General features: G+C 47.7%; 1 protein-coding gene across 1 annotated transcript in view; it reads left to right on the forward strand.

The window, feature by feature from the left end:
* Positions 1–14,568: 14,568 nt before the first annotated feature.
* The window catches only part of Trub1 (TruB pseudouridine synthase family member 1), a 40,853-nt gene continuing 30,399 nt past the window's right edge, over positions 14,569–25,022 (forward strand). The window contains exons 1-2 of the mRNA XM_051146855.1: positions 14,569–14,821; positions 19,188–19,286. Coding sequence (XP_051002812.1) covers positions 14,569–14,821; positions 19,188–19,286 — 352 coding nt within the window. The remainder of the gene's footprint in view (positions 14,822–19,187; positions 19,287–25,022) is intronic.

The raw sequence follows: 25,022 nt of genomic DNA on the forward strand, positions 1-25,022 counted from the left end.
ACAACAGGGGCACAACAGGGGTGTGGTGGCACACACCTTTAATCCTAGGATTTGGGAGGCAGAGGCAGGCAGATCTCCCTCAGTTCGAGGCCAGCCTGGTCTACAAAGCAAGTCCAGGACAGCCAAGGCTACACAGATACCCTGTATCTATAAACCAAGAAAAGGGAGAGAGAGAGAGAAGCGGGGGGGGGGGGGGGGGGGGGGGGGAGGTTGGGAAGCTCAGGGCTGGTATATGTTCTTAAAAGAACCAGGAGAGTTTCGGTCCATGTCCGGTAGGAGCCTAGGTTTTGTTGGTACTCTCCAGGAAAGCTCGCGACTCTTCGAGCATGAAATCAGAAGTGCACGCTCCAGGGCAGAAAAAGGTGAAGTGTGGAGTCAAAGGAGTTCAGGGCTGTGGAAGCCAGGCAGCAAGGAGGGCCTGGCTTGATTTGAGCATGAACAGACAGTAACCAGACGGGGTGTGGGAGTCGGGGTGGGGGGTGGGGCTCTCCCAGATCTCCAAAACCGAGAGAGGCAGAGGCAGAGGCAGAGGCAGAGGCAGAGGCAGAGGCAGAAGCCTGGTCTTATGGGGCGGCACTGCGGTGGGCAGAGTAGAGCTAGAAAGATGTTGGCAGTATCAGCACTTCATGCCAAGCCAAGGTTAGAGGTGCGGAGTGGGATGGGGGCGGGGCTTGTGTGCCCAGAAACTCTCTCCGGAATAAATGACGACTCTCAGACAGTTGTGGTGGAGGAACGGAGTGAGTCAGAGACAAATAAACCTTGGGCAGTGGGAGGGGTTCTGAGGTCAAATGTGTTTAATTTTCTGGAGTAAGGGGTGCCAGGAGACTTGATCCACTTGTAACAAAGCAGCCTGGTACTAGGACGGGGAAAGCAGTACTTAATTATCCTATGGGTGGGCGAAGAACTCCAGATATAGTCAAAGGTCATTGGCTGAGAGCCAAGACACCAAGACATCTTATTAGCACAGGGTGAATGTTTTCAGGAATCCCCAGGTGCTTGCTGAACAGGCTTATCAAGAAAGGGTTGGCTAGAGGACCCAGGGTTCCCCAGATTAGGTAGAGGGAGCCCAGCTCAGAACCGGCTCAGTCCACAGTCTCCTGCCGAGCCCAAAGGCTGGAAATGGCAAGCTTTGGTCTTCACAGCAGGGTCCCACACTTTCCCTTTGGAAATGGTGACATAGAAGTAATTTTAATTCTGGAAAGAAAGAAAAATGACAGGGTATCAATGGCTAATTATGGCTAATCAGTCCACATTTAAAATAGAAAAGGGAGAAACGACATTTATTGTAGACATAAACTGTGGCTATAAATTAGATCTTATTTTTATGAATCCTCTTGTACAGTCCATAAAGTAAATGTACACAATTCAATGTTAAATTATAAAACCTAATTTTAGTATCCATATGCAAGCTTTTTTTTTAATTAAAAGTATCCATACTTAACTGCTAACTGCAAGAATCTAGAAACTTAGACATGCTCTGTCTCCAAATACAAGAATACTTTCTTATCTTCCAAATTGCCTGAAACACTCAGATGGCATATACACCAAATAACAGACCAGGAGGGACATCCAGCTGTCTTGTCTTTCCCCTAAATCAACCTCACACTTTAAAACATGTAGAATATTAAAAAGGCAGATTATGCTTTTTATAAATCCAATTAAGTAGTAATATGGGAGGCTGAAGGCTTCAGGAGCAGAGGTGATGGATGACAGGAGCAGTCCAATCTAAATCAGAGGCTTTCATCCAGCCTGGTAATGGGATGCATCCATCACGGGTGTCTCTGAGGCCGGCCTTAAACTCTTCCTCAAGTGGAGAGCATCATCAAACGCTTAAAGAAAACTGAAGTCACAGAGGGACATTTCCCTGGCTCGTGATAAAGTAGATTAATCAACGGAGACAATCGTACATTGTCTTCAGAGTGTGAATATAGAGGCTTTAAACAGCGCGAGTCCTCAGAGCCTGCTTAAAAATAACACTCAAAGCACTTTCTCCAAGGCCTTCATCAAACCAGCCCTGTAGGCTCACAGGAGTGGTCCGTATGCGAGTTGTTTTATGTGCCCATCAGCAAGCAGGCACATAATAAACATATGCAAACGAGAAGACAAAAGAATATTCACATAAAAGCCGTCAAAAGTAAGAGATGCTACCAGCCCGATTAGCCTAACCTGTGGTATCTGTAATCCAATAGGTATGTGTGGTTTATGTTGTGAACTGTGTCGGGGATGCATGGACAGCACAGTGTTCCCCGAGGACCCAGGCTGTTCCCAGAGGACCCAGGCTGTTGTTGGCAGAACCCACGCCAGGTAGCTCGCAACCACCCGGAACTCCATGTCCAGGTGTTCTGATGCCCTCCTCTGATTTCACCAGCCATGCACACACATGTAGCACACACGAAGAGACATGCATAGACACGAATATAAAACTCAATTTTCAAAAAATAGGTATATATACTATGAACAGAAACTAATGGGTTTCTGTTTTGTTTTTCCAAGACAGGGTCTCTCTGTGTAGCCTTGACTGTCCTAGACTCGCTATGTAGACCAGGTTGGCCTCGAACTCACAGCAATCTGCCTGCCTCTGCCTCCTGAGTGCTGGAATTAAAGGGTTGCGGTCCTCAGGAAGTTGTGAAACTGACTCCCATCTGCCAAAAGGAGTAGCTGTCCTCAGCTCTGACAGAAAGAACACGTGTGGTACCAATCAGCATATCAAAGGCCACGCTGGCCTCCAGCTCCCTCAGCATCCCAAGGACTGTTACAAATCTCCAAGCCTCTGCCCTGGCATCTGGCTTCCCTCCTCCCACATACCCTTTCGTTTGTTCTCTTTATAAAGGCAAAGCCTTTCCCCTGCCCTGGAAACTGTCACAATATCCCCTCCCTCCCTCCCTCTCTCCTTTCCTCCCTCCCTCCCCCTCTCTCCTTTCTTCCCTTCTCCCCTCCCTCCCTCCCCCTCCCTCTTTCCTTCCCTCCCTTTCCCCTCTCCCCTCCCTCTCTCCTCCCTCCCTCCTCCCATCCTCCTCCCTCCACCTCTCTTTCCCTCCCTCCCCCTCCCTCTCCTCCCTCCCTCCCTCCTCCCTCCATCTCTCCTTCCCTCCCTCCCCTTCTCTCCCACTCACTCTCTCAGAGTCTCTTACTCCTTGTGCCAGGGCTGTATGACTGCGCTCTCTTCTCTGTCTCTAGCTATCTCTCTAACTCCATTATTCCTTCTCGCTTCCCTGGCCCTGGCCACATCCAGCCTGTGGGCTGTGTTCAGTCGGCTTTCTTTCTCTGCTCTAGACTTTTCCAGATGCCTCTGTCTCTTCTCTCATATTTACAATAAAAACCTTGATCAATAATATCATCGAGTGGTTGGATCTGAGGTGTCCTTACTGCACCCCTTTGAACGCAGCTGTTGTATGTATTTGTTCAGTCTGAGATGTTTCTGTTTCCTCTCACATCCTTTGATAGTGGGTTGTGCTTGCTCGGAACTTACTATGGGCTGGAATGGACAGTTTGGGAGCCTGGGAGTAATTGTAGGTATTTTGTCCAGGGTCCCAAAAGCTAAAACTTTAAGTGGACTTAGTTTATACATTATAGGAAGCTTTTTGGTCCTAGGTGTCCCTGCGTTGTGTGCTCTCCTTTCTCTTCCTGTGCCCTTCAGAGTTTACATGTCTGTTTTAAGTGAAGGAGGTTATACTTATGGTTTGGGTAAAAAGCATACTCCCCAGAGGCTCAGGCTTGGTCCCTAACTGGCAGGTGTTCTGGAAACATTAGGAGGAAGGACGTAACATGAGAAAGCAGGTCCCTGGAAGTGGGTCATTGAGTCCCTGCCCTCTCTCCTTCTGGTCTTCCGGGAAGTCAGCTACTCTTGGTGACAGACTCCCAACTCTCACCACCATGTTCTGCCCGTTCCACGGTGCCAGGAGACTCCGAACTGAGTTACCTGAAACCGTGAGCCAAACAAATCTTTCCTTCCCAAAGCTGCTTAGGTCTTATTTCTTCACAGCAATAAGGACGGGGGTGGGTCGGGGGTGGGTGGAGGTTAGCCCTAACCAGCTCAGGGAGGGGAGATGCTCGGTGGGGGTAGGGGTGGGGGAAAGCACTCTGGGCTCACACAGGAGCACCTGGGTTCAGATTCTCAGAGCTCAGGTGAAGCTGGACACAACGGCCCACATCTGCAGTCCTGGTCAGTGCTCCACGGTGAGATGGGACAGAGAAAGGAGAGCCCCCGCACCATCCCCCCTCCCCGTGAGGCTCAGGCTCCACTAGCCTACAAGAAGGGGCTGTCTCACAGGAAGACCAGCAGCTAGAGCTGACCTGTGACCTCCACACGGGAGTGTGTGCGCGCACACATACAGAGTATTTTTCCAAAGGCTGGCAAACCAGAAGGCCATTTATCTTTTGTGCACAAATATGGAAACATGCTGTGTGCTTTCTGACAGGTTGGTTGTGTAAGCCAGCTGGTGCACTGCTAAGTGAATTAGCTTTTAGCGCCAATGAGTCGGCTGAGGCAGCAACATGGATTCATTTAATGGACACGGACCAGAAAAGCCGTAAGGTGGTATTGCTATAACTTAATGGAACAAATTGTCAAGAAAATGTAGGTCAGGCCTGGTGAGACTTGGCAAGTGGCAGGACACGTCTGTGCCTACAAGCATCCCCCGCCCCCTGCTGATCTGGACTGGCATCAATTGGGTTCTTCGCTAAAATGCAAATACCTCAGCGGAGAGACAATCACACTAGTCACAGGTGTGAGCTCACTGGCAGTCACGTTGTTTGTTTGCTTATTTTGAGACAGGTTTTCTCTGTGTAGCCTTGCTGTCCTGGCCTTGCTTTATACACCAGGGTGTCTGCCTCTGCCTCCCAAGTGCTGGGATTAAAGATGTGTGCCACCACTCCTGGCTGACATTAAAATGTTTTGGCTTACTTTACTTGGCTCACAAAATTCTTTCCTGGAGAGCACACTGCCTTATCAGGCCAAGGAGACAGGACAATGAACCTTTGAGACAGGGAAAGCATACAGAAGTTTGTTAAGAGCCACCCATATATTCAGGGTCTTGTAACACCTCCCAGATGGACATAATTCTGTTCTTGTGGCCAAGATTATAGCCAGACATAGTGGTTCACAAATATAACCACAGCACTCAGCGCCTGAAACAGGGGGCTGCTCTGAGTTCAAGGCCAGCTTGGGATATGTAGCACAATTCTGTCTTAAGAGCTGAGGAAGAAAGAGAGAGGGAGGGAGGGAGGGAGGGAGGGGGGAGAGAGAGGGAGGGAGGGAGGAAGAGCGGGAGGGTGAGAGGGGGGAGGGAGGGAGGAGAAATAGAGGGAGGGAGAGAGAGGGAGGGAGGGAGAAGAAGAGGGAGAGAGGGAGAGGGAGGGAGGGAGAGAGGGAGAGAAGGAAGGAGGAAAGGAGCATGGAAGAGAGCCATGAGGGAAGGAAGGGGGGGCAGGTAAAACAAGAAGAAGAGGAGGGAGAAAGAGAAAACAAACTGGCATTAGCTGCTCTGGTGACCCCTTTATATTCATATAAATCACTCATGAGAGGCTCATTCTAGACTGAAATTCCATGATTTTACTCTATAGTTGATTCTAATCTATGCTTTGTGTGGCCTACTCATGGAAATTATTTTTTAGCTGTCGTGTTCCAGGACCCTGTGGCCATCTCCGTACTGCATCTGAACTGAGCCTAGCTGTGCTGCCCGCATGGGGCTTGGAGCACCATGGACTTTGCACTTAGGAGACCTGGGTTCTATCCACTGCCGTTTTGTTTTTTTGTTTTTTTGTTTTTTGTTTTTGTTTTTTTCAGTTGCAGGGCCTTCAGCAGCTGCCTAGTGCTTTTAGACATCCGAGTGTCCGTCTTTACTTGGCGGCATCATTTCTCAGTGGTTTGCTGGGTGTGCGAATCACGTGTACGTAACACATGCTCAGAACACAGAATTTATCTTTCTGTCTTCAAGTATCTTTCTTCTGTTTCCTTACCTTCCTGTCAGAGACAAACAACACACACACAGTCTTCTACATTCTTGTCCAAGTACTCAAAATTTGCATGATGACAGGATCCCTGATGCTACCTGTTAAACAACACTAGAAATATCTTTTAGGTAACATTAACCTACTAAGCATCTTTTTTTCCTCAAACTATTCCATCTTCTTACAATGCCCTTACCATCTTGCTCTTGAGAATATCATGGCAAACTCCACATAGCTTTCCTAAACATAAATAAACCATGGCTACTGATTTCTTTCACTTTCCAGTCCCATGAATGAGAAGTGTGTTCGTGTACCATGACTTATTTAAAAGGAGATCTGCACATAGGGACGTTGCCTTTTATTTATATCTGGTAGTGGAAGCTCACTGCGTGTTTGCTGAACTCCAAAGCAGAGAGAGAATCTGTTTACTTATTGCTAAATCCCCACTGCCTTGTAGAGTCAGGTGTAAGTGCTCACTGAATTATTAACCCCGGTCTGGAACTTTATAATCACGGCTTCTTCTTCTTCTTCTTCTTCTTCTTCTTCTTCTTCTTCTTCTTCTTCTTCTTCTTCTTCTTCTTCTTCTTCTCCTTCTTTTAACATACAATTATCTTCCTGGGAACTTCTGCATTATTACTTATGTTTATTTAGGGTTTACTGAACCTATCTCCAATTCCTTTGGACATTAAAATATTATCCAAATTATGTTCCTGCAGTTTGTTGTGTTTTGTTTTGTTTTGTTGTTGTTGTTGAGACAGAGTCTTACATAGTAGTTAAGGCTGGCTTTGAACTTGTGACTCTCCTGCCTCTGTCTCTGCAGGGCTGGGGTTGTAAGCATAGCCTTCCTAGCTCTTTGGCAATGATTTATAGTGAGATTCCAGTCTAGTGTTAACCTTTCTTTTGTTCAGGGAAGTGTTAGCTCAGCAAGCTTGGTTAGCTCAAATGTTGAACATTTCAAGAAAAGACTGGCCCGTGTGAGAACCAACCTGTGAGCCTTGGAATATTTTGACTGACAAGAATATAATGGTATGTCTCAGGCCTCGGGCCACTGCAGCATCGTTTTGACCACTGGAGACTGGAGGCTGAGTATCTAAGGTCAGCCATGCAGAAGAATATGTACATGACTGATTGCCAATAAAAACCCGACACACAGGCTTAGCGAGTTCCCGTGGCTTAGCGAGTTCCCGTGGCTTAGCGAGTTCCCGTGGCTTCCACTTTAGTGCCTGGACAGTTACCTCTGTGCTTGCAGTAGAGGAAGACAATGGACACCTGGGATAGATTCGACCATCTGCTTTGTCTCTTGCACATGTGGATCAGTACTTTTAAAAACATCAAACTTTAACCACGAGTATTAGAGGTTTTCCTGAACCCCAAATCTTTCTTATTAATCTGGCCTGAACTGTTTTTGGGGACTCCCAAGGTACTGCTGACTCTATTTTATTCAAGTGCCTTGGGTCAACTGAGTCTCATTTAAGTTCACATTCCTCACGTATAAAATGGAAATACCACCACCACCACCACCAACAACAACCACCACCACCACCACCAACAACAACCACCACCAACAACCACCACCACCAACAACAACAACCACCACCACCAACAACCACCACCAACAACAACCACCACCAACAACAACCACCGCCACCGCCACCACCACCACCGCCAACAGCACCACCACCACCGCCAACAGCACCACCACCACCACCACCAACAACAACAACAGCACCACCACCGCCACCACCACCACCAACAACAACAACAGCACCACCACCACCGCCAACAGCACCACCACCGCCACCACCACCAACAGCACCACCACCGCCACCACCACCACCACCACCACCAACAGCACCACCACCACCACCAACAACAACAACAACCACCACCACCAACAGCACCACCACCACCACCAACAACAACAACAACCACCACCACCACCACCACCACCACCATCACCACCACCAACAACAACAACAGCACCACCACCGCCACCACCACCACCCCCAACAGCACCACTACCACAACCACCACCACCACCAACAACAACAGTAATACCACCACCACCGCCGCCACCATCATTATCATCATGGTTTTGTGGCTATTTTCTTCAAATTGAAACATTCCATGCTAGAGAGCAGAGGAAAGTTCATAAGATTCAGGAAGTAAATGAAACTTACAAGACCCAGGAAGCTTCTAATACTTAAAGATCCGCCAGGCTTCTCCCCAAGGTTACCTAAACAGTAGCAGTTGCCGAGCAGAGGAGACTTTCTGAAACCCTGCTGACTACCAGTTGAGCAGGAAGTTCCCAGAGGCAGGTTTCATGACTCTCCACCCTGCTGGCGCAGGCCACCTAGTAATGCAGCCGCCTTGGAGTTTCACGGCCCTGCAAGCGCCCTGCTTCTCCAAGCTCTGTGTAGATAGACATGGTTTGGGGGGGTCTCATGTAGGTGCCCTATCTGAAGCGAGCCGAACGTTGTTCAGATCTCCCCAGGAAAAGTCACACAGCATCTACTTTGCAGTGGAGTTATGCTATCAAGTTATTCTACTGAGATTTGTCTATGAAAAATGCCCGGAGGAAGCTAAGCGCCAGCACATTGCATATATTCAACCAGAGTGTGTTCCGTGTAGCTGTGTGTCCCATAAGCCTCCACCCCAGCATAGAATTCTCTCCACCAGGAACTCTAGCCTCAGTTAGAGTGGGAGACATCCTTTCCAGTCTCTTCCTCTAGGACATTTTCTCTCCGGCCCTTCCCACTTCTACCCTCAAAGTGTTCTTGATGGAGAAGACACCGTCATCCATCATCTTTATCTTACACAGTACAACTATCTCTTTCTTGATCTTTTTTAAACGTTCCTTTTGTTTTCTTTGAACATCTCTGGGATTTCTTCCCATTCCTGGATCATTGGGTGTCAGGGTTTTTTTGGCCTTACTCCTACATGTCTGCGATGCTCCTGATAGTAGGTTTTGTCACTGGTTCTTTCCTTTTAAAGTAAAAACATTCTTTGCTTAATTTTAACTTTTATTTCTTACAATTATATTTCCTAATTACAAAAGAAATATCACCAAAATCAGAATCTTACCCATATTTATACCTTATAAAGTGCCCTCAAATGTTTTTTAACCCCCTCAGCTCACAGCAGAATTTCTTCTGTTTTCTTGTGATTTTCTTCAATGTTAGGATAGACAGAAACAAAGATTTTAAGAGTTTTCCAGCTCTCTTTACTTCCCCGATGGAAATCATAAACACACGGGACAGACACAGCCAGCTCTTCTCTGAACTTTATAAAAATGTTGCCTTTCTTGTATCTGTGATACAGATTTGAGCATCTTCAGCTTTGACTTCCTAGTTGCCAGGAGCAACTTCCTGTCTCAGTTTGAAGACTCAGATTAAAGTCCTCAAAGTGGTCACTGTGCCCTGTTGTCTGTGGCTCCAGAGGAGACAGAGTGAAGATACACACCGATGGAGCCTTTGGGAGGAAGAGCTTCCCTGGCTTGGGTGTCTGTCAGAAATCAGAACCACGGCAGACTCAGGGGTGCGTTTGGGTCTGGTTGACTTTTGAGACTTACTCAAATAAACCGTTGATGGCACATAGATAGTTGAGGGCAAAACAAACAAACAAAACCCCCAATTTATTTAGAATATTAGAGACTTTAATTTGTACTAGTGTTCTTTTGAGACAGGTGTATTAGTTACTTTTCTGTTTCTGTGACAAAACACATAACCAAGACAACTTATAGAAGGAGGGCCATTTGCACTTAGGGTTCCAGAGAGATGAGGGTCTGTCTGCACAGGGAAGCTGGGTAGCAAGCAACAGGCTGGGGCAGGAGGCCTGAGCTCATATCTTCAACACAAGCAGGAAGAAGAGTGGGATCTGGGGGGTGATGCAAGGCTTTTAATCTCAAAGCTTGTCTCCAGTGACACACTTCCTCCAGCAAGGCCACCCGAACAGGCACCAACTGGGGACCAAGCAGTCACACATCTGAACCTGTGAGGGACATCTCATTCATACCACTACACAGGGCCTCACTGTATATTCCTGACAGGCATGGACCATGCCCTGTAGCCCAGGCTGGCCTGTAACCCACAGAGAATTGACTTCCTTTGCCTCTTGAGTGTTGGGATTAAAGATGTGTCACCACCACATCCAGGTACAAAGGGTCTTCCTAAGTGGCACCAAGTAGTTTGTTCTCTTTTCTTAAACTACACACACACACACACACACACACACACACACACACACACACACACTAAATATAAAGGCATTTGAACCCAAGTATGGCAAGCTACATTTATAACAAACCTTTTCTCATACACGTTATAGCTCTACTCTTATGGAAACTGTCACTAACCTCCCTTTGTAGAGGTTTCTATGGGAGCTGTCATGTGCGTTCATTCATTTGTACAACATGTAAGTGTTGCATCTTATGCTATTGCAGACCCTAGAGACTGTGTAGTCAACAAAGAATTCTTGCACTCATGAAGCTTACATTGTAATAAAGGAAGTCAGATGTTAAACAAGCTTAGTAAAGTATGTCAGATGAGGTGTGCTATGGAAAACATTAAGCAGGAACATGAGCTGCTATGAAGAAAACTAAAACAAGAGATAGAGGCAGGAAAATGTTGTACACACACACACACACACACACACACACACACACACACAGAGAGAGAGAGAGAGAGAGAGAGAGAGAGAGAGAGAGAGAGAGAGAGAGAGAGAGAGAGAGAGAGAGAACTGGCCTGACTTAAGCATTTGAAACCCCAAAGCCCACTTCAGTGACACACTTCCTCCAGCGAGGCCACACCTCTCCAACAGGGCCACGCCTCCTAATCCTTCTCAAGTAGTTCCAGGCCCTGATACCCAAGCATTCAGATCTATGAGCCTATGGGGGCTGTTTTTATCCAAACAGCCACACAGCCAGATTAGTGTAGCAGAAAAGAGAGATTTGGTGGGGGGTGGGGCAGGGCAAAGAGAGACAGAGGCATCTTAGTCAGTCAGAAGTGTAACACTACATAAAATGCCCTGTGAGTTGAAAATGTCAGCTACTTCAGAAAACTAGAGCTTGGTGCTCCTGATGCTGAGAATACTGTATTTGTAATAATTGCTGTGACAAATATTTGTTGCATGAGTGGTAAAAATGTAAATGGATCCGCTGACTGGGATCTGTAAGCAAAGAGGCATCATTAGGAAGAACATGTGAGCATGGGAGGGCATTGTGAGAAAGAATAGCTCTGAGGAACTGTGAAGAAACAGTGAAGGCAAATTCAGCTATCCCATAATATCTACACTTTCAGTTAATGTATCTGGAGAAGAAGTAAAGTGATTTTTCCCCTCTATTTTGCCTTATTCTGGGATAAAAATAATGTTTGTGAATTTTGTGGTGAATTGAAACACTTTTAGAGAGAAGATCTGATGCCATGTCGGCAAAAAGTTTAATTTTATTAATTAAAATTAGTGTGTGGAGGTGGGGTGGGGTGGGGGGGGGTGGAGTGGAGGGGATGGGGGCAGGCACTAGTTTGTTATTGCTTTGGCTTGTTAGGCTTTTTGTTTTTGTTTTTTGATAGAGTTTCACTATGCAACCCTGGCTGGTCTGGAACTCACAGAATTCTACCTGCCACTGACTCCAAAATATTGTGTTTAAAGGAATGTGCTGTAAGGGAGGGTGGCCTCCTTAGAGTCAGTACTGGACACACTCAGAAACCAAGTTTCCAGTACAAAGATTTATTACCCTAGAGGGGGCAAGCCAAGGGTGGGGACTGCAAAGGAAGACAGAAAGTAGTGGAGGGTTGTTTTGTTTTGTTTTGCTTTTTATTTGCTTTTGCAGCAGGGGGTTTTTAAGGAGAAGAACGGGGAGTTGGTAAATTCTAATTAGACATATTAGTCAATGAATTTAAATTTTTGGATCTTGGTGTTTTGTCTCAGGAATGAGTCATAGGCCAAATAAGGGGCTAGACTTTAGGGACAAGCTTAAGGAGTGTAATCTAACTGGATTTTGTTGTTGTTGTTGTTTTAAGCAAGGAAGTGGTGTAGAGGAATTTTAAGCCAGGAATATGGCTGCTCTGGCAAGGGATCACATCCAAAGACCTAGGTCTGTGTGATCTGACTGGAATGCAGACACACCTCACAACTTTTTTTTTCTTTGCTTGTTCGTTTGTTTTTTGAGACAGTGTTTCTCTGTGTAGCCTTGGCTGTCCTAAACTCGCTTTGTAGACCCGGCTGGCCTTGAACTCACAGCCACCTGCCTCTGCCTCCAGAGTGCTGGGATTACAGGTGTGTGCCACACTTCACACCTTTAATACCTCTGGCTGAAATACAGACACCCTTAGTACACATCTTTAATCGTAAACAATGAAAAGTAAAGTTAGTTTGTAGAAGGAAGCACCAATGTTTGAAAGTGATGTCTAATTGAGAGGCAGAAAAGGTGGTGAATGAGAGAAAGATTGACAGAATAGAATACACCCAACTCTCTTGAGAAAGAGAGGAAAGACAGGCAACTTAAGAGAGGCAGTGTGGAGGAAGATGGAGAGAGAGGAGGCAGTTTTACTAGGGCAGTTGTGTAGAGACAGGCTATAGAGAGAGAACCAGCTGGACACAGGTGAAGACTGAATGAGCCAGAGAATGAGAAAGAGCCAGAAGATTAGAGCAGATTGCCAGTTAGTACCAGGCCAAGCAGAGCAATTCAGTCAGATGCTGAGAGAGGCCAGATCAAATCAGTCAGCTTGGAGAGGAGTTTGAGCCAGAACAGCTGAGTTGAACCAGCCAGCCAGAGTTCTTATGTGGATTCTCATGTGAACAGAAATAAGGCACACAGACAAGTCTTCATCTTAGTGTATTTTTCAGGCAAGCAGTCTAGCATTATATACATTTCCTGAAAGTGTTGTGGGGGGGGGGGCATTTGGTTACATTTTCCCACAGAGCAGATTCACGGAAGTTGGTGAGCAATCAAGCATACAGGTACAGGTACAGGTACAGAATGTGAAGTTATTGTATTGTCATTTTTTGAATTACGACTTTGAATTCAGAGTTCAGAAAGTGCTGAAAGAGTGAATTTATTCAGCAGCAACTCTCAGAGGCTGAAAACGTTGCAGGCCTAGATTAGATTGTGCAGAGGGTAGTGTGAGGAGGCCTGTGAAACCCTATTTCTGAAAAGGAAACTCCATTTTTAAGGGAGAGTGGCCTGGGCATGAACTCCAGTTCCAGACAGCCCACAAGAATGTGTTTCCATCAACTCACCTCTGATAATGTTTGACTATCACCCGTAACAACAGACAGCCAATCGGGGACAGCCAGGACACCTGCCCTGAGGAAGACAGGGTTGCTTACCCACCAGTTTGAAGAGTCCATAATTCCTGACCAGAGACATGTAGCCTCAAGAACACCTACCAGTTTGGGCAGGTTTAACCAGCTCAGAGAGCTCCTAGCCCCGGACCAGAGCCCAGATACACTTACACTGTTGCCTTTGATCTGTGCCAATAGGAGTAAAGATTACCTAACCCACCTTGGAATCCCCCTTTCTGGACGTTAAAAGAGCCCTGCAAGTTACTCTCGAGATGGTGGCCATTTTGTTCGTGCTGGTCACCCCAGCATGCTGGAATAAAGGCTCTTTGCTTTTACATATGACTTCAGACTCCTGGTGGTTTTTGGGGTATACAAGATCTGGGCATAACAGTAGAAGCTTCCAGGACTAGGCTAAGGTTAGCAGACAGAGGCAGTAAGCCTCGGAGAGACAATTACATCTGGAGAGCAAAAGGTACTTTTACAGAGAAGGAAAGGGGAAAAGGGCAAAGCCTGTGGGGTCTATGTCTGTTATCTGGCCTGTTAGAGAGCCCTTCATGAACCATCATGCCCAGCTCAAATATATATATGTATATATAAAACCCGTATTTACAAAGGAATGGAAACTTCAAAAGAATATAAAACAAATCTTAGAATTTTTAAGAGCTGCAGTGAAGAAAGTGGAGTTATCAAAATAAGCCCACATGATTTACCACCGGATTGGTGTATTAATTCATTCACTAACATGTGAGGCATCTGGGGTCTGGAATGAGGTCCGCGGGTACCTTGTACAGGCTGAGCATATATTTGGATGTTTTGTATTCGAAATGGCTAATTCAAGAGCCTGCTACATCAGATGAGACAGCGATTTAGGCCGAAGATTGTGAGTCTTCAGAAGCAACAGAAAAAGTATTTCAAATTCCGTATATATGTGTACACACACACACACACACACACACACACACACACACACACACACAAAGGCAATTTTTTTTTTTTTTGCGGCGGGGGTGGGGCGGGGGAGGGACTTTCCTTTTAGTTGTAGACGGGTGTCCATAGGACAGGAAGTGACTCCCTCATTTGGGTCTTGGGTAGTTTACAATGGCACCTCCCGAGTGCTGGGATTAAAGGCGCGTGCCACCACGCCCGGCGAGCGTTTCTGAATAGAGAGAGATAAAGTAGAGATTCTGCCAAAACCCTGAGATGCCATACCACAGCAAGCGATTGAACTGTACGGACGGTATGAACTACAATTCCCAGAAGGCCTTGCGGCACGTCTCAGGCCGCATCTCTTGTGTCATCCCTGTGCGCCCCTCGGTTGCCGGTCCAGGCTAGGAAAGCATGGCAGCTGCTGAGACCGAGGTAGTTTCACCTCTGATAGTGGACACGGCCCCAGACACCTCATGTGCAGCCGCGACCTCCGTGGCCGCAGCTGTGGCGGCGGCGGCGGCCGGGAACAGATCGCAGGCCCAGGTGTCCAAGGCTGCCCTAGCTGCTAAGCTGATGTCGCTCAGCGGCGTGTTCGCCGTGCACAAGCCCAAAGGGCCCACTTCAGCTGAGCTGCTGAACCGGCTGAAGGAGAAGCTGCTGGCAGGTACTGCAACCCGGTAGGGTCAAGGCTGAGGCGGTCTCCGCAGCAGGGCAAGCGCCCTGGGATTCTTAAATTTATTTCTTTACTTACTGACTTAGTTTGCGCTCTCGTGGCTTAAGAGAGAAAAAGAGTGACCACTGAATCAACTCTGGACAGAAACCCAGCATCTTGCGCTTGGACTTAGCTAAGCTCAGACTCTTTCAACAGTGGCCGTTCGAGCTTCTCACGGATGCATGCGTAGAGTTAGGGGCCAACTTCCAACACACACGTTTCTAGCTAAATGCTGGCAGCCCAGTATTCTGTAGTCTGATCCCTCCCATGGGGATTTGGTTTGATTCCTGTGGATGACTTCCACCAAAGAAAACTCTGGCTTTGAACCCTCAGGCTGCGAACTTTAAAAATACATTTAGAAAGCACATAGGTCGAATTAGCTAGACATCATATCCACCTTTTAGTGGGTATGATAATTCATCTTCTACATGAATATAGGTTCCTAACCCCCACCTTGCAGACGCTGAGATTCTGAAGATCTGGGATATATTTTGGAAACTGCACTCCAGTGCTCCAGATTCTCGTGTGATTTTTGGAACATGTTTTGAGGAACATTAAAATAGAAGTTAGCCATTTTTCCAAGCATTCTTTCTGTTGATTTATGTGCCACTGGGAAAATATTAGACACGCATAGTTCATTTGTGCAGTAGCATTAAACAAAACACCCTTATTTTTGTTTTGCATGTAAATATATGTGTAGTGTATGTGTGTGTGTGTGTGTGTGTGTGACAGATGATGTTGCTGTCTTCAGAGATTGCTTTCCATCTTGTATATTGAGCCAGAGTACCCCACTTGAACCCGGAGCTTGCCACTTAGGCAAGTGTGGCTACCAGCACTGGGACCAGGCAGGCTTCAACTCCACCCTCGGATTTATGTGGCTGCTGTCTTTTCCTTAACCAGGCTTACAGTCTTGTGATTTCTGCAGGCTACGGTTTAAAAAAAAAAAAAAAAAGTAAGTTGTTGTCCGAGGCTCTCCAGAGATTGGGCATAGCTTGTCTTGGTACCACTAAAGAAACGCTTACATTGTACAGTGTCTCCTGGTAGACTTACTCTATTTTTGTTTGCTTGTTTTGAGATAGGGTTGCCTTGAACTCACTGTGTAGTCAAGGGTAGCCTGGAACTCGCAGTGATCCTCCTGCCTCAGCTCTTTGAGTGTGAGACTTACAGGTGTGCATCTCCATGCTGGACTTAAACTATTGTGATAGAAATTTGCTAACTGTAACAGGTAAAATGCAAATTTAAATGTTTGTTGATAAATAGGTGCATTCTTCCAGATGCTAAATGATGGCCTTATACCTGCTTGTCAAGTGGGGTGGTTACCTTTGCTTGTCAGCTCAAAATAATCTAGACATCCCCCGGGAAGGGAATTCCAGTATGGGGCAGGGTCTGTCGATGCTGGGGTGGCCTGTGGGCGTGTCTATGAGGGATTGTTTTAATTAGAGTCATTGATCTGGGAAGGCAGGGTAGGTGTGGTGCTGTGGATGGCACCCTCCCATAGACAGGGCATCTGGAACTGTGTAAGAGTGGGGAAACTCAGCTGGGCACCTGCTAATTGAGCACGAGATGTTCATGTGTTCATCCTCACTCTGCCCCTCAGTGTGGATGTGTCCAGTAGACGGCAAGCTGGAATCACGAGCTAAAATAAACTTCCTGACTTACCGTCGTAAAGCTGTGTTTCTGCAGTGTTGGTGTAACCAGAGCAGTGCGGTGCCGCCCACCAGGATGGGTCATCCGGCAGGTACCGAGCTCAGGACTTGCATCGCAGGGAAGTGCTGTGGTGTTACTAGCTTTGCTTTTCCCTCCGTAGATGTGTCGCTTTCATTTTGGCTGGTTTGTTAGTAAACTGACATTTCGGACCAAAGATTACGGTGTTTAGAGAAGGTTTTTGTAGGATTGAAACTCTGAGGTTCCTTGGGACTTCTCTGGGGCTCTCACCAAGGCTGGTTTGTAGGGCGCAGTCATTGAGGTGCGGACCTCTCTCTCTCCTCTGCTACAGAGCCTGCGACTGGGCGGCTTTTCATTCTTCTCAGCTCAGCTGTGCTTCTCCACGCCATCCTAACCGCCAGAAAGTGGTTCTGTTCTGCCCGGGTCTGCCAAACACTGACTGGCTCGCAGTCAGAGGCCATGCCACTTAGGGAGCATTCCCTACCTGTCCTCACAACGATCCCTGCTATCGCAGAGCCCTGCCCTTCTGTGACTTTGAGCCCTTCTAGGCCTGAAGTATACTAGGGTTTTATAGTTCGAAAGGACCTTACCTGGCCACCCACAAACACTCATCTGAATATTTGGTTCAGAAGAATTGAGCAACGTTTCAATAGTGCGGCAGAGATAGACGTGACGTCTGTAAGTTAGAGGTAAATTTGGGCTCAGACAAGATTAAGTTTATGGGACCTTTATGCTCTTAGGTGGATCAGGTTGAAGATCCAGAGTTCCCCAGTGTAGGCTCAATTTTTTTAACCAATATATTTTATTAACAACTTAGTGACTGAGCATACGTCCCTTATAACCCAACTAACCAAAACAATAGGAAATGAGGATTAATGGACACAATGACAAAACTGTAAGGATATCAGTTTCGAAGAAACTGCTGGAACCTGGAGTAACCAGAACCCAGAACTTCAGCAGGAGTCGGAGCCCCGAAGCCTTCCCTCGAGCAGTTCTCTCTAGGAGCGTCTCGAAGTGCAGCGATGAGCAGCTGAAATCATCCGAAGTCTCCAAAAAGCCCCGCCTCCAGTTCTGGGCTCATTTATATATCTCCTCCCAGAGTCTGGTCACGGGATCTTTTCAGCTGGCAACAATCAAGCTCCTGCATGAGGTGGTTGTTCTTCTAGTGGATTAACCTCACCTGTTCTCTCACAAGACCGTTCCGATCCCGCACTTGGGATCCTAAAGAACAGGTTTATCTCTCCTTCACCCCAGTGCATTTTTGTAATTTCACTGTCAGAGACCCATGGTGCCTTACTGATGGAAGGTGAAGCAGTTGAAATCCAGCCTAGTCTTAGAGGCTCATGTGCTGCAGTCAGGAAATCAGCAACGTTCAGAGGTGCTGACCGAGACGTTTACAACCAGCAACTTGCCCTTTTCTAACTACTGGGGCATGGCTAGATCCATAGATAAGAACACTGGCTGCTCTTCCAGAGGACTCAGGTGCGATTCCCAGCATCCACTTGGTGTCTCATTGCATCTATTTCTCTAGTTCCTGGGGCTCCCTCTTCTGGCCTCCTTGGGCACTGCATGCACATGGTGCACAGATTTACATGCAACCAGAGCATCCAAACATCTCCTGAACTCTGGCGCCCCATATCTGACCACGTCCCCTGGATGGGGAGGCCTGGCGGCACTCAGGGGAAGGACAGCAGGCTACCAAGAAGAGACTTGATACCCTATGGGCATATACAGGGGAGGAAGTCCCCCTCAGTCACAGTCATAGGGGAGGGGAGTAGGGGAAAATGGGAGGGAGGGAGGAATGGGAGGATACAAGGGAGGGGATAACCATTGAGATGTAATATGAATAAATTAATAAAATACACTTAAACAATGAATAGAAATAAAAAAAAAATAAATGTTTTCCTTAAAGAAAATGAGTCCTGGTTTCTTGTTCACTAACTTTGAAATACTGTTCTTTTATAATTTAGGAAGTGCGTGCATGTGCACACACGTGTGTACATGTTGGTGTGCATGCACGTGTGTGTACGTCTGTGTGTGTGCATGTGTGGGGTGTGTGCATGCACATGTGTGAGCCTCTGTGTGTGCACATGTGTGTGCGTGTGTGAGCCTCTGCGTATGCACATGTGTATGCGTGTGTATGTGTTTACACGTGTGTGCAGGGCAACCTCAGATGTCATTCCTCTGTACACATTATCTTTTGTGACAAGGTGTCTCACTGGGCTGGCGTTCGTTAAGTAGATGCCAGTGAGCCCCAGAGACCATCCCCCTGCCCCAGGTCAGAGATTGGAAATTCATATCACCACACCCAGTGTTGTCCTTAATGTGAGCCCTGGGGATTGAACTCAGTTCCTCCTGCTTGCCCGGTAAACACTTTACCAACTGCACTTTCTTCCTGGCCTTGGCTGTACAGTTTTTATTGTTTAGTTTTTGAGACAGGGTCTCAGCGCATGTCCTTGGCTAGCCTGGAACTCACTGTGTAGACCACCCTGGCCTCAGACTCATTGTTCAGAGCATACACGACCACACTGTACATGTTAGTATCTGCTTTTTGTGAGTGTTGTGGTCATAGCCTGACGTCTGTACTGAGTCGTGTCGTCCATGTCCCTCCGGCTGGTCTTGGTAATGGCCTTTCATCCTGATGTTCTCACAGAAGCTGGCATGCCTTCTCCAGAGTGGAACAAGAGGCAAAAGAAGACACTGAAAATTGGACATGGAGGGACGCTGGACAGTGCGGCACAAGGTGTTCTGGGTGAGAGACGGGAAGGGTTTAATGGCGCGCTTCTTTGATACCAGAAATGCTGGCCAAATGCAGGTTACGTCATCTTACTCCTGGTTTCTCTGTGCACCTTGGAGTGTTCTAGTCGTAGTGTGTGGTACAGGGCACACGGCACACACAGCACAACAGAAACAGACACACAGCACACGGCACACACAGCTACACAGCACACACAGTACATGCAGCACAAACACACACACAGCACACAGTACACACAGCTACATGGCACACAGAGTACATACAGCACAAACACACAGCACACACAGCACACACAGCACACAGCACACACAGCACACACAGCACACACAGCACAGCACACACAGCACACACAGCACACACAGCACACACAGCACACACAGCACACACAGCACACACAGCACACACAGCACACACAGCACACACAGCACACACAGCACACACAGCACACACAGCACACAGCACACACAGCACATACAGCAGAAACAGGCACACGGCACACACAGCTGCATGGCACACACAGCACATACAGCACAAACACACACATAGCACACAGCACACATAGCTACATGGCACACACAGCACAAACACACACAGCACACAGTATCATAGCACACGCCACACAGCACACAACACACAGCACACAGCACACAGAGCACACAGCACACACAGCACACAGAACAGAAAGCACACAACACATGGCACATAACACAGCACATGGACACGGCACGTGACACACACAGCACACACAGCACACGGCACACGGCATACCCACCACTACCGCCTCTCGTGTGTGTGCATGGAGTTTGAGCAAAGGTTTGAATGTGAGCAGAGCAGTTAACACACCAGGAATGAAGCTGTTGTGTTTGGGAAGGCTTGGGCGTGGCCAGCATCTGTGAACATGGATGTAGGAACGGTTTCCACCCTTTGCTGGGTCGTCACATGGTTTGCTGTGCCTTGACTATATGAACCGCAGTTTGCTTCTGGAATCTGGAATTCTGTGCTACCACACAGGCAGAGGGTGCCTGGGTAAGCACTTCCCAGTCCCAAAGAGACTTAGGCACTATGTTTCCGACTTATTTCCCTGAGAGAAACATCGTCTATACATTGCATTTTGGCATAGTTGCCAAGCCGATTGTCCCCTCTGCAGGAGGGTAGAGAAGCCCTGCAGCGTCCTGTCCCCTGGCGAGGCAGTGGTGTGTCCCTGCCGTGCTAAGTCACAGTGCGTTATCAACCACAAGTCCTAGCTATTTTTGAGACTATGGACATGGGGCAGTTGAGGCTGCTGACGAGGCAGAGCATACAGTTTTGGGGTGCTGCTGTAGCTAATCTAACCTCAAATTAGTTCTTCGTAGGCTGTAACCCTGATAGTTCCTGAGGGGAAGCCGTCTGCTTTCCACAGGGTTTGTTGGTTTAATTGCTTGTGGGAGAGAATGGTAGTATGGATTGGGAGGAGAATAGCATTTCTCCTTTTAAACCTTTGTGACTGCAAAGGTGTATATCCGTAGGCTAGGGTATATTTTAAGACTTTCTGAGGTTGCATCCTATGGATGCATATATTGGGATGTATATACTGGGCCTCCTCCAGTCACGGACATCCCCATATTACTAGAAACCAACTTTCATTGCTCTCGTGCGTGCTCCTTACTTGCTCTCACCCGCTGCCTCTGCTCCCTGCGTGCTGGGATTAAAGGCACGCCCAACCATGCCAAGTCCCGTAAAAGCTTTTTTAAAAGAAGAAAATAAAGACATTGGTGAAAAGTGGAGGGAGTACGAGGAGAAATTATTAGAGGGGATTCCTTCCGGGTCATCTAAAATCAAAGTCTGCCCTGTGGGTGGGGGTTCAGGTGAACTCGGAGACCAGTGCTGGTGTGTTTTCCTGGGACTGGCACAGGGTTGTAATTTCCTGGGGTTTGTGTGCTGTTGTTTCCTTTGTGTCAGGGCTCTGCTTCCCTCCACTTCCAGGGAGAACCAAGGCTGGAGCTGGGTGGTGGCCGGTGTCCTTCTTTTTCACTGAGTCTCCATGCTGTAGTTCTGTGCTTTTCAACTGTCCCGTCATCCCTTTGTCCCTCTGTCCCTTTCCTACGCGCTCTGTCCCTTTCTCTTGTTCGCTTTTCCATTCTTCCCTGTCCAGACTCTGTTCTTGCTACGGGGCAGCATTTATTCTGCCATCTTACTTGGAAGTGCTTTACGCATTTGTCCCTCTGTCCCTTTCCTACGCGCTCTGTCCCTTTCTCTTGTTCGCTTTTCCATTCTTCCCTGTCCAGACTCTGTTCTTGCTACGGGGCAGCATTTATTCTGCCATCTTACTTGGAAGTGCTTTACGCATTTTAGAAACCATGTTCATTGTAATAATGGTGCAGATTTAGGACCCAGGGCAGTGGTTCTCAACCTTCCTAATGCTGTGAGCTTTTAATACAGTGACTCCCAACCATAACATTGTTTTCATTGCTACTTCATAAGTGTGATTTTGCTGCTGTTGTTAATTGTTATGTAAATATCTGATATGAAACTCATGTGAAAGTCAGTTGACCAAAAGGGGTTGTGACCCACAGATGTAATGTAAGGTGGCAATTTGAGGATAAAATAAGGATTTTCATGCTATTTCATATATATATGAAATAGTTACAGGTGCGCCTGCAAATTGAACCAATATATTTGAAGGCAAGACTTATTCTCTGGAGTTATCTCTACACCCCCCCCCCCAAGCATGCTGGGTTATGTCACACGGGGCCATCTACACCCCCCCCCCCACCCGAGCATGCTGGGTTATGTCACACGGGGGCAGCCAGGGTTAATGTTGGTGATCAGGTGACTGTAATAACATTACCTGGAGTCCCAGGTAAGCCCACTGCACGTCCTAAAACGGAAGAGGCCCAGGGAAGTTGGGACATGTGGCAGTGGAGGCTACAGTGATGTGGTCGCTGCCTTTGAAGAAGGAAGGGACCCCAAGCCATGAGTGTGAGCAGCCTCTGGGAGCTGGAAAAGGCAAGACACTCATCCCCTTGGGGAGGCTCGTAGCCAACTTCTCCCCTGGCACTGCGAAGGAGCACAGCCACGCCAGTCCCAGAGTTCTTTTTAAATTGAATGTAATCATCGTCCTAGCCCATTGTAAGCTGCTCTGGGTTTCTGACTTGAGAATCATACGCCAGGGCGGTGACCGTTGTTACAGCAGCGACACGGAAGTCATGCACACTTTTACCGTCAGGCCCTCAACATGGAGACTAAGTTTCTGCTTATCGCTTTAAATAGGTGCGTTTGACTTTGCAGGCTTGAGACACAGTGGGTGTTTCAGGAGGATCACACACAAAGCTGGTAGTAATCACGTGTGCTGTGCTCCCAGCAGCCATCGCCCTTCATACGGTCGCCATATTTCTTCTCAGTCTCTATTCATGCTTGTTTTTCACTTTTTATTTTGTGTCTCTAAGTGATGCCGGAGGAGGGTATTGGATCCCCTGGAGTTAGACTTATGGTTGGTTATAATCTGCCTGTGGGTGCTGGGAACTGAACCGCAGTCCTCTGGAAGAGCAGCCAGAGCTCAGCCACAGAGCCGTCCCTCTAGCCTTCTGCCCAGGCCTGTGCTAAAACTGAGCTCTGCTTTGTGGCTCTCTGTCCCTCTGTCTCTCTGTCTCTCTCTGTCTCTGTCTCTCTGTCTCTCTGTCTCTCTGTCTCTCTGTCTCTCTCTCAACAGAAATATTTTACATCAGTATTTTACAACAGTAAACACAATTGTGTGATCAGCCCCGCAGCTGAGGCCGCTGAGGTCATTACTGGGCTCTGTCTATCTGGTTGACTTTATTGGGAGCATCTTTCCACGTAGGAGCTCTCACTCTCTTGAGTTACTAAGGAGATTCTTAGAACCGTAATGGTACCACCTGCTCCACATGTTAGCAAATGAGCTAAACACCAGTGAGAGCTTCTCTGTGTTGGCAGCTGTGGAAAGGTAGCATAGTGCCTTGGCCTGTCCACAGATGACTCCTTTATAACCAGAGACTAATGCACTGGGGCCTGGTGGAGGCTTTGAGACACAGGAGGTTTGTTTGCTTGTTTTTGGAGACAGGGTTTCTCTGTGTAGTCTTGGCTCTTCTGGACTCGAGTTGTAGACCCAGCCAGCCTCGAACTCCCTAAGTGCTGAGATTACTGGTGCAGGATTTATTTATTTATTTAAATTTAACAGGATTAAAAAATTTTAAAGAATACAAATTCAAAACAAAATAATTAAAAAAAAAAAAAAAAAAACAAACAAACCCTTTTATCCAGCGCCCTCCACATTTCCCAGGCTGTGTGTCTGCTTTCCCGTAACTGCAGTCTCTCTTGTCTCTTGCACTGGCTTTTCCAGGTCCTGAGATGCCCTCTTGACTTTGGTGACGGTCGTCTCCCTATTAGGACGTAACTCCATGCCTGTACAACAAGCATAGACTAGGATTTCACGTGATCAAGCGGGTGCAGGGCTTGGGAGTCGGGTGGGGTCGGCTATCTACGCCTTGACTGCAAATCCGGCCTCTCAGGAGAAAGCTGCTGTCAGGCAGGGTCCCAGCTGCAGGTGCTCCTTCCAGAAAACACTGCTGGGCCAGCACCTTCCATGAACCCCTCACTTCTTTGGCCTTGATTCTTAAATACAAAACGAGAGGGTTTTCCGGGTGACTCTCAAGTGTCTCCTGGAAGTTTTATCGCTCTAGACCCCATAATTAGTCTGGAAGCCATCATCACAGAGAAGCCATGGCTGAGTTCAAACTCACACACGGCAGCCTCCTTGTGAGGTCAGCGAGCCCACCACTCCCGCTCTCATGTCTGAGAATTTGCCCAGCCTGTTCCTTTAGAACGTGATTCTTGGGGCTGGAGAGATGGCTCCGTGGTTAAGAGCTCTGCCTACTCTTTCAAAGAACCAGGGTTCAAATCCTAGTACCCACATGGTGGTTCACAGCTCTCTGTAATTCTGGTTCCAGGGACTCCGGCACCGTCACAGAGGTGCACGTGGAGACACCAGCGCGTCTCCTCTCCACGGGTGCTCCTCGCCAGCACTCTCCTTTTGCAAAGCTGAATGAAGCCTTTGGCCTCAGTCTTCTGGGTGGTCCTGCGGCCTCCCCAGTGGCTCCTCCCTCTGTCCACACTCACAGGCACCATCATGTGCCATTCAACGTCACTCACCTACGCATCGGGCTACAGCTCTGAGCCCTGAGCGCTCCCTGTCTGCAGTTTTCTTCCCTTAAGAATACGAGTGTCAGAGTCAGGAATGAGTTCTCTGGCTTCCTTGTCCTCTCAGGACTGCACGCAGTAGGTGCTCAAAAGCTATCGCCCAGGGAGTCATCTACACAAGGTCAAATCACATCAAATCCATGTTGCTCTTCTGCACAGTTTCTGCCTCCTCAGCAGCATTAGCAAGCGCTGCTGTTTGAAGACGATTGATCTCTTCAGAGCTACTGTGTGCAGATGGCCTTTGACCTTAGTTCTGGACTGTTATGACTACTTGGAGATAAAGTGTCCACCCAGTGTGTGTCGTGGGAGTCAGGCTTTCGCGATAGGCTTTATGAGTGGCTTGAGGCTTGGGCTGGATTTGGAAGGTTAAGCTTTGGATACTAAGGAGGTGGGACTTAGTTACCGAGTCTTCTGGGAACTTGGCAGTGTGCACAGCGAGGGCCCCAGGAACAGTGGAGCCGTGGTCCGAGCTGGAAAAGGAAGGCTGGGGTGTAGATGTGCGGTGGTCAGGCTGCTGGTGGCCGGGCTGAGGAGACC

Source organism: Acomys russatus, chromosome 5 (assembly GCF_903995435.1).
Source record: "Acomys russatus chromosome 5, mAcoRus1.1, whole genome shotgun sequence".
NCBI lineage: Eukaryota > Metazoa > Chordata > Mammalia > Rodentia > Muridae > Acomys > Acomys russatus.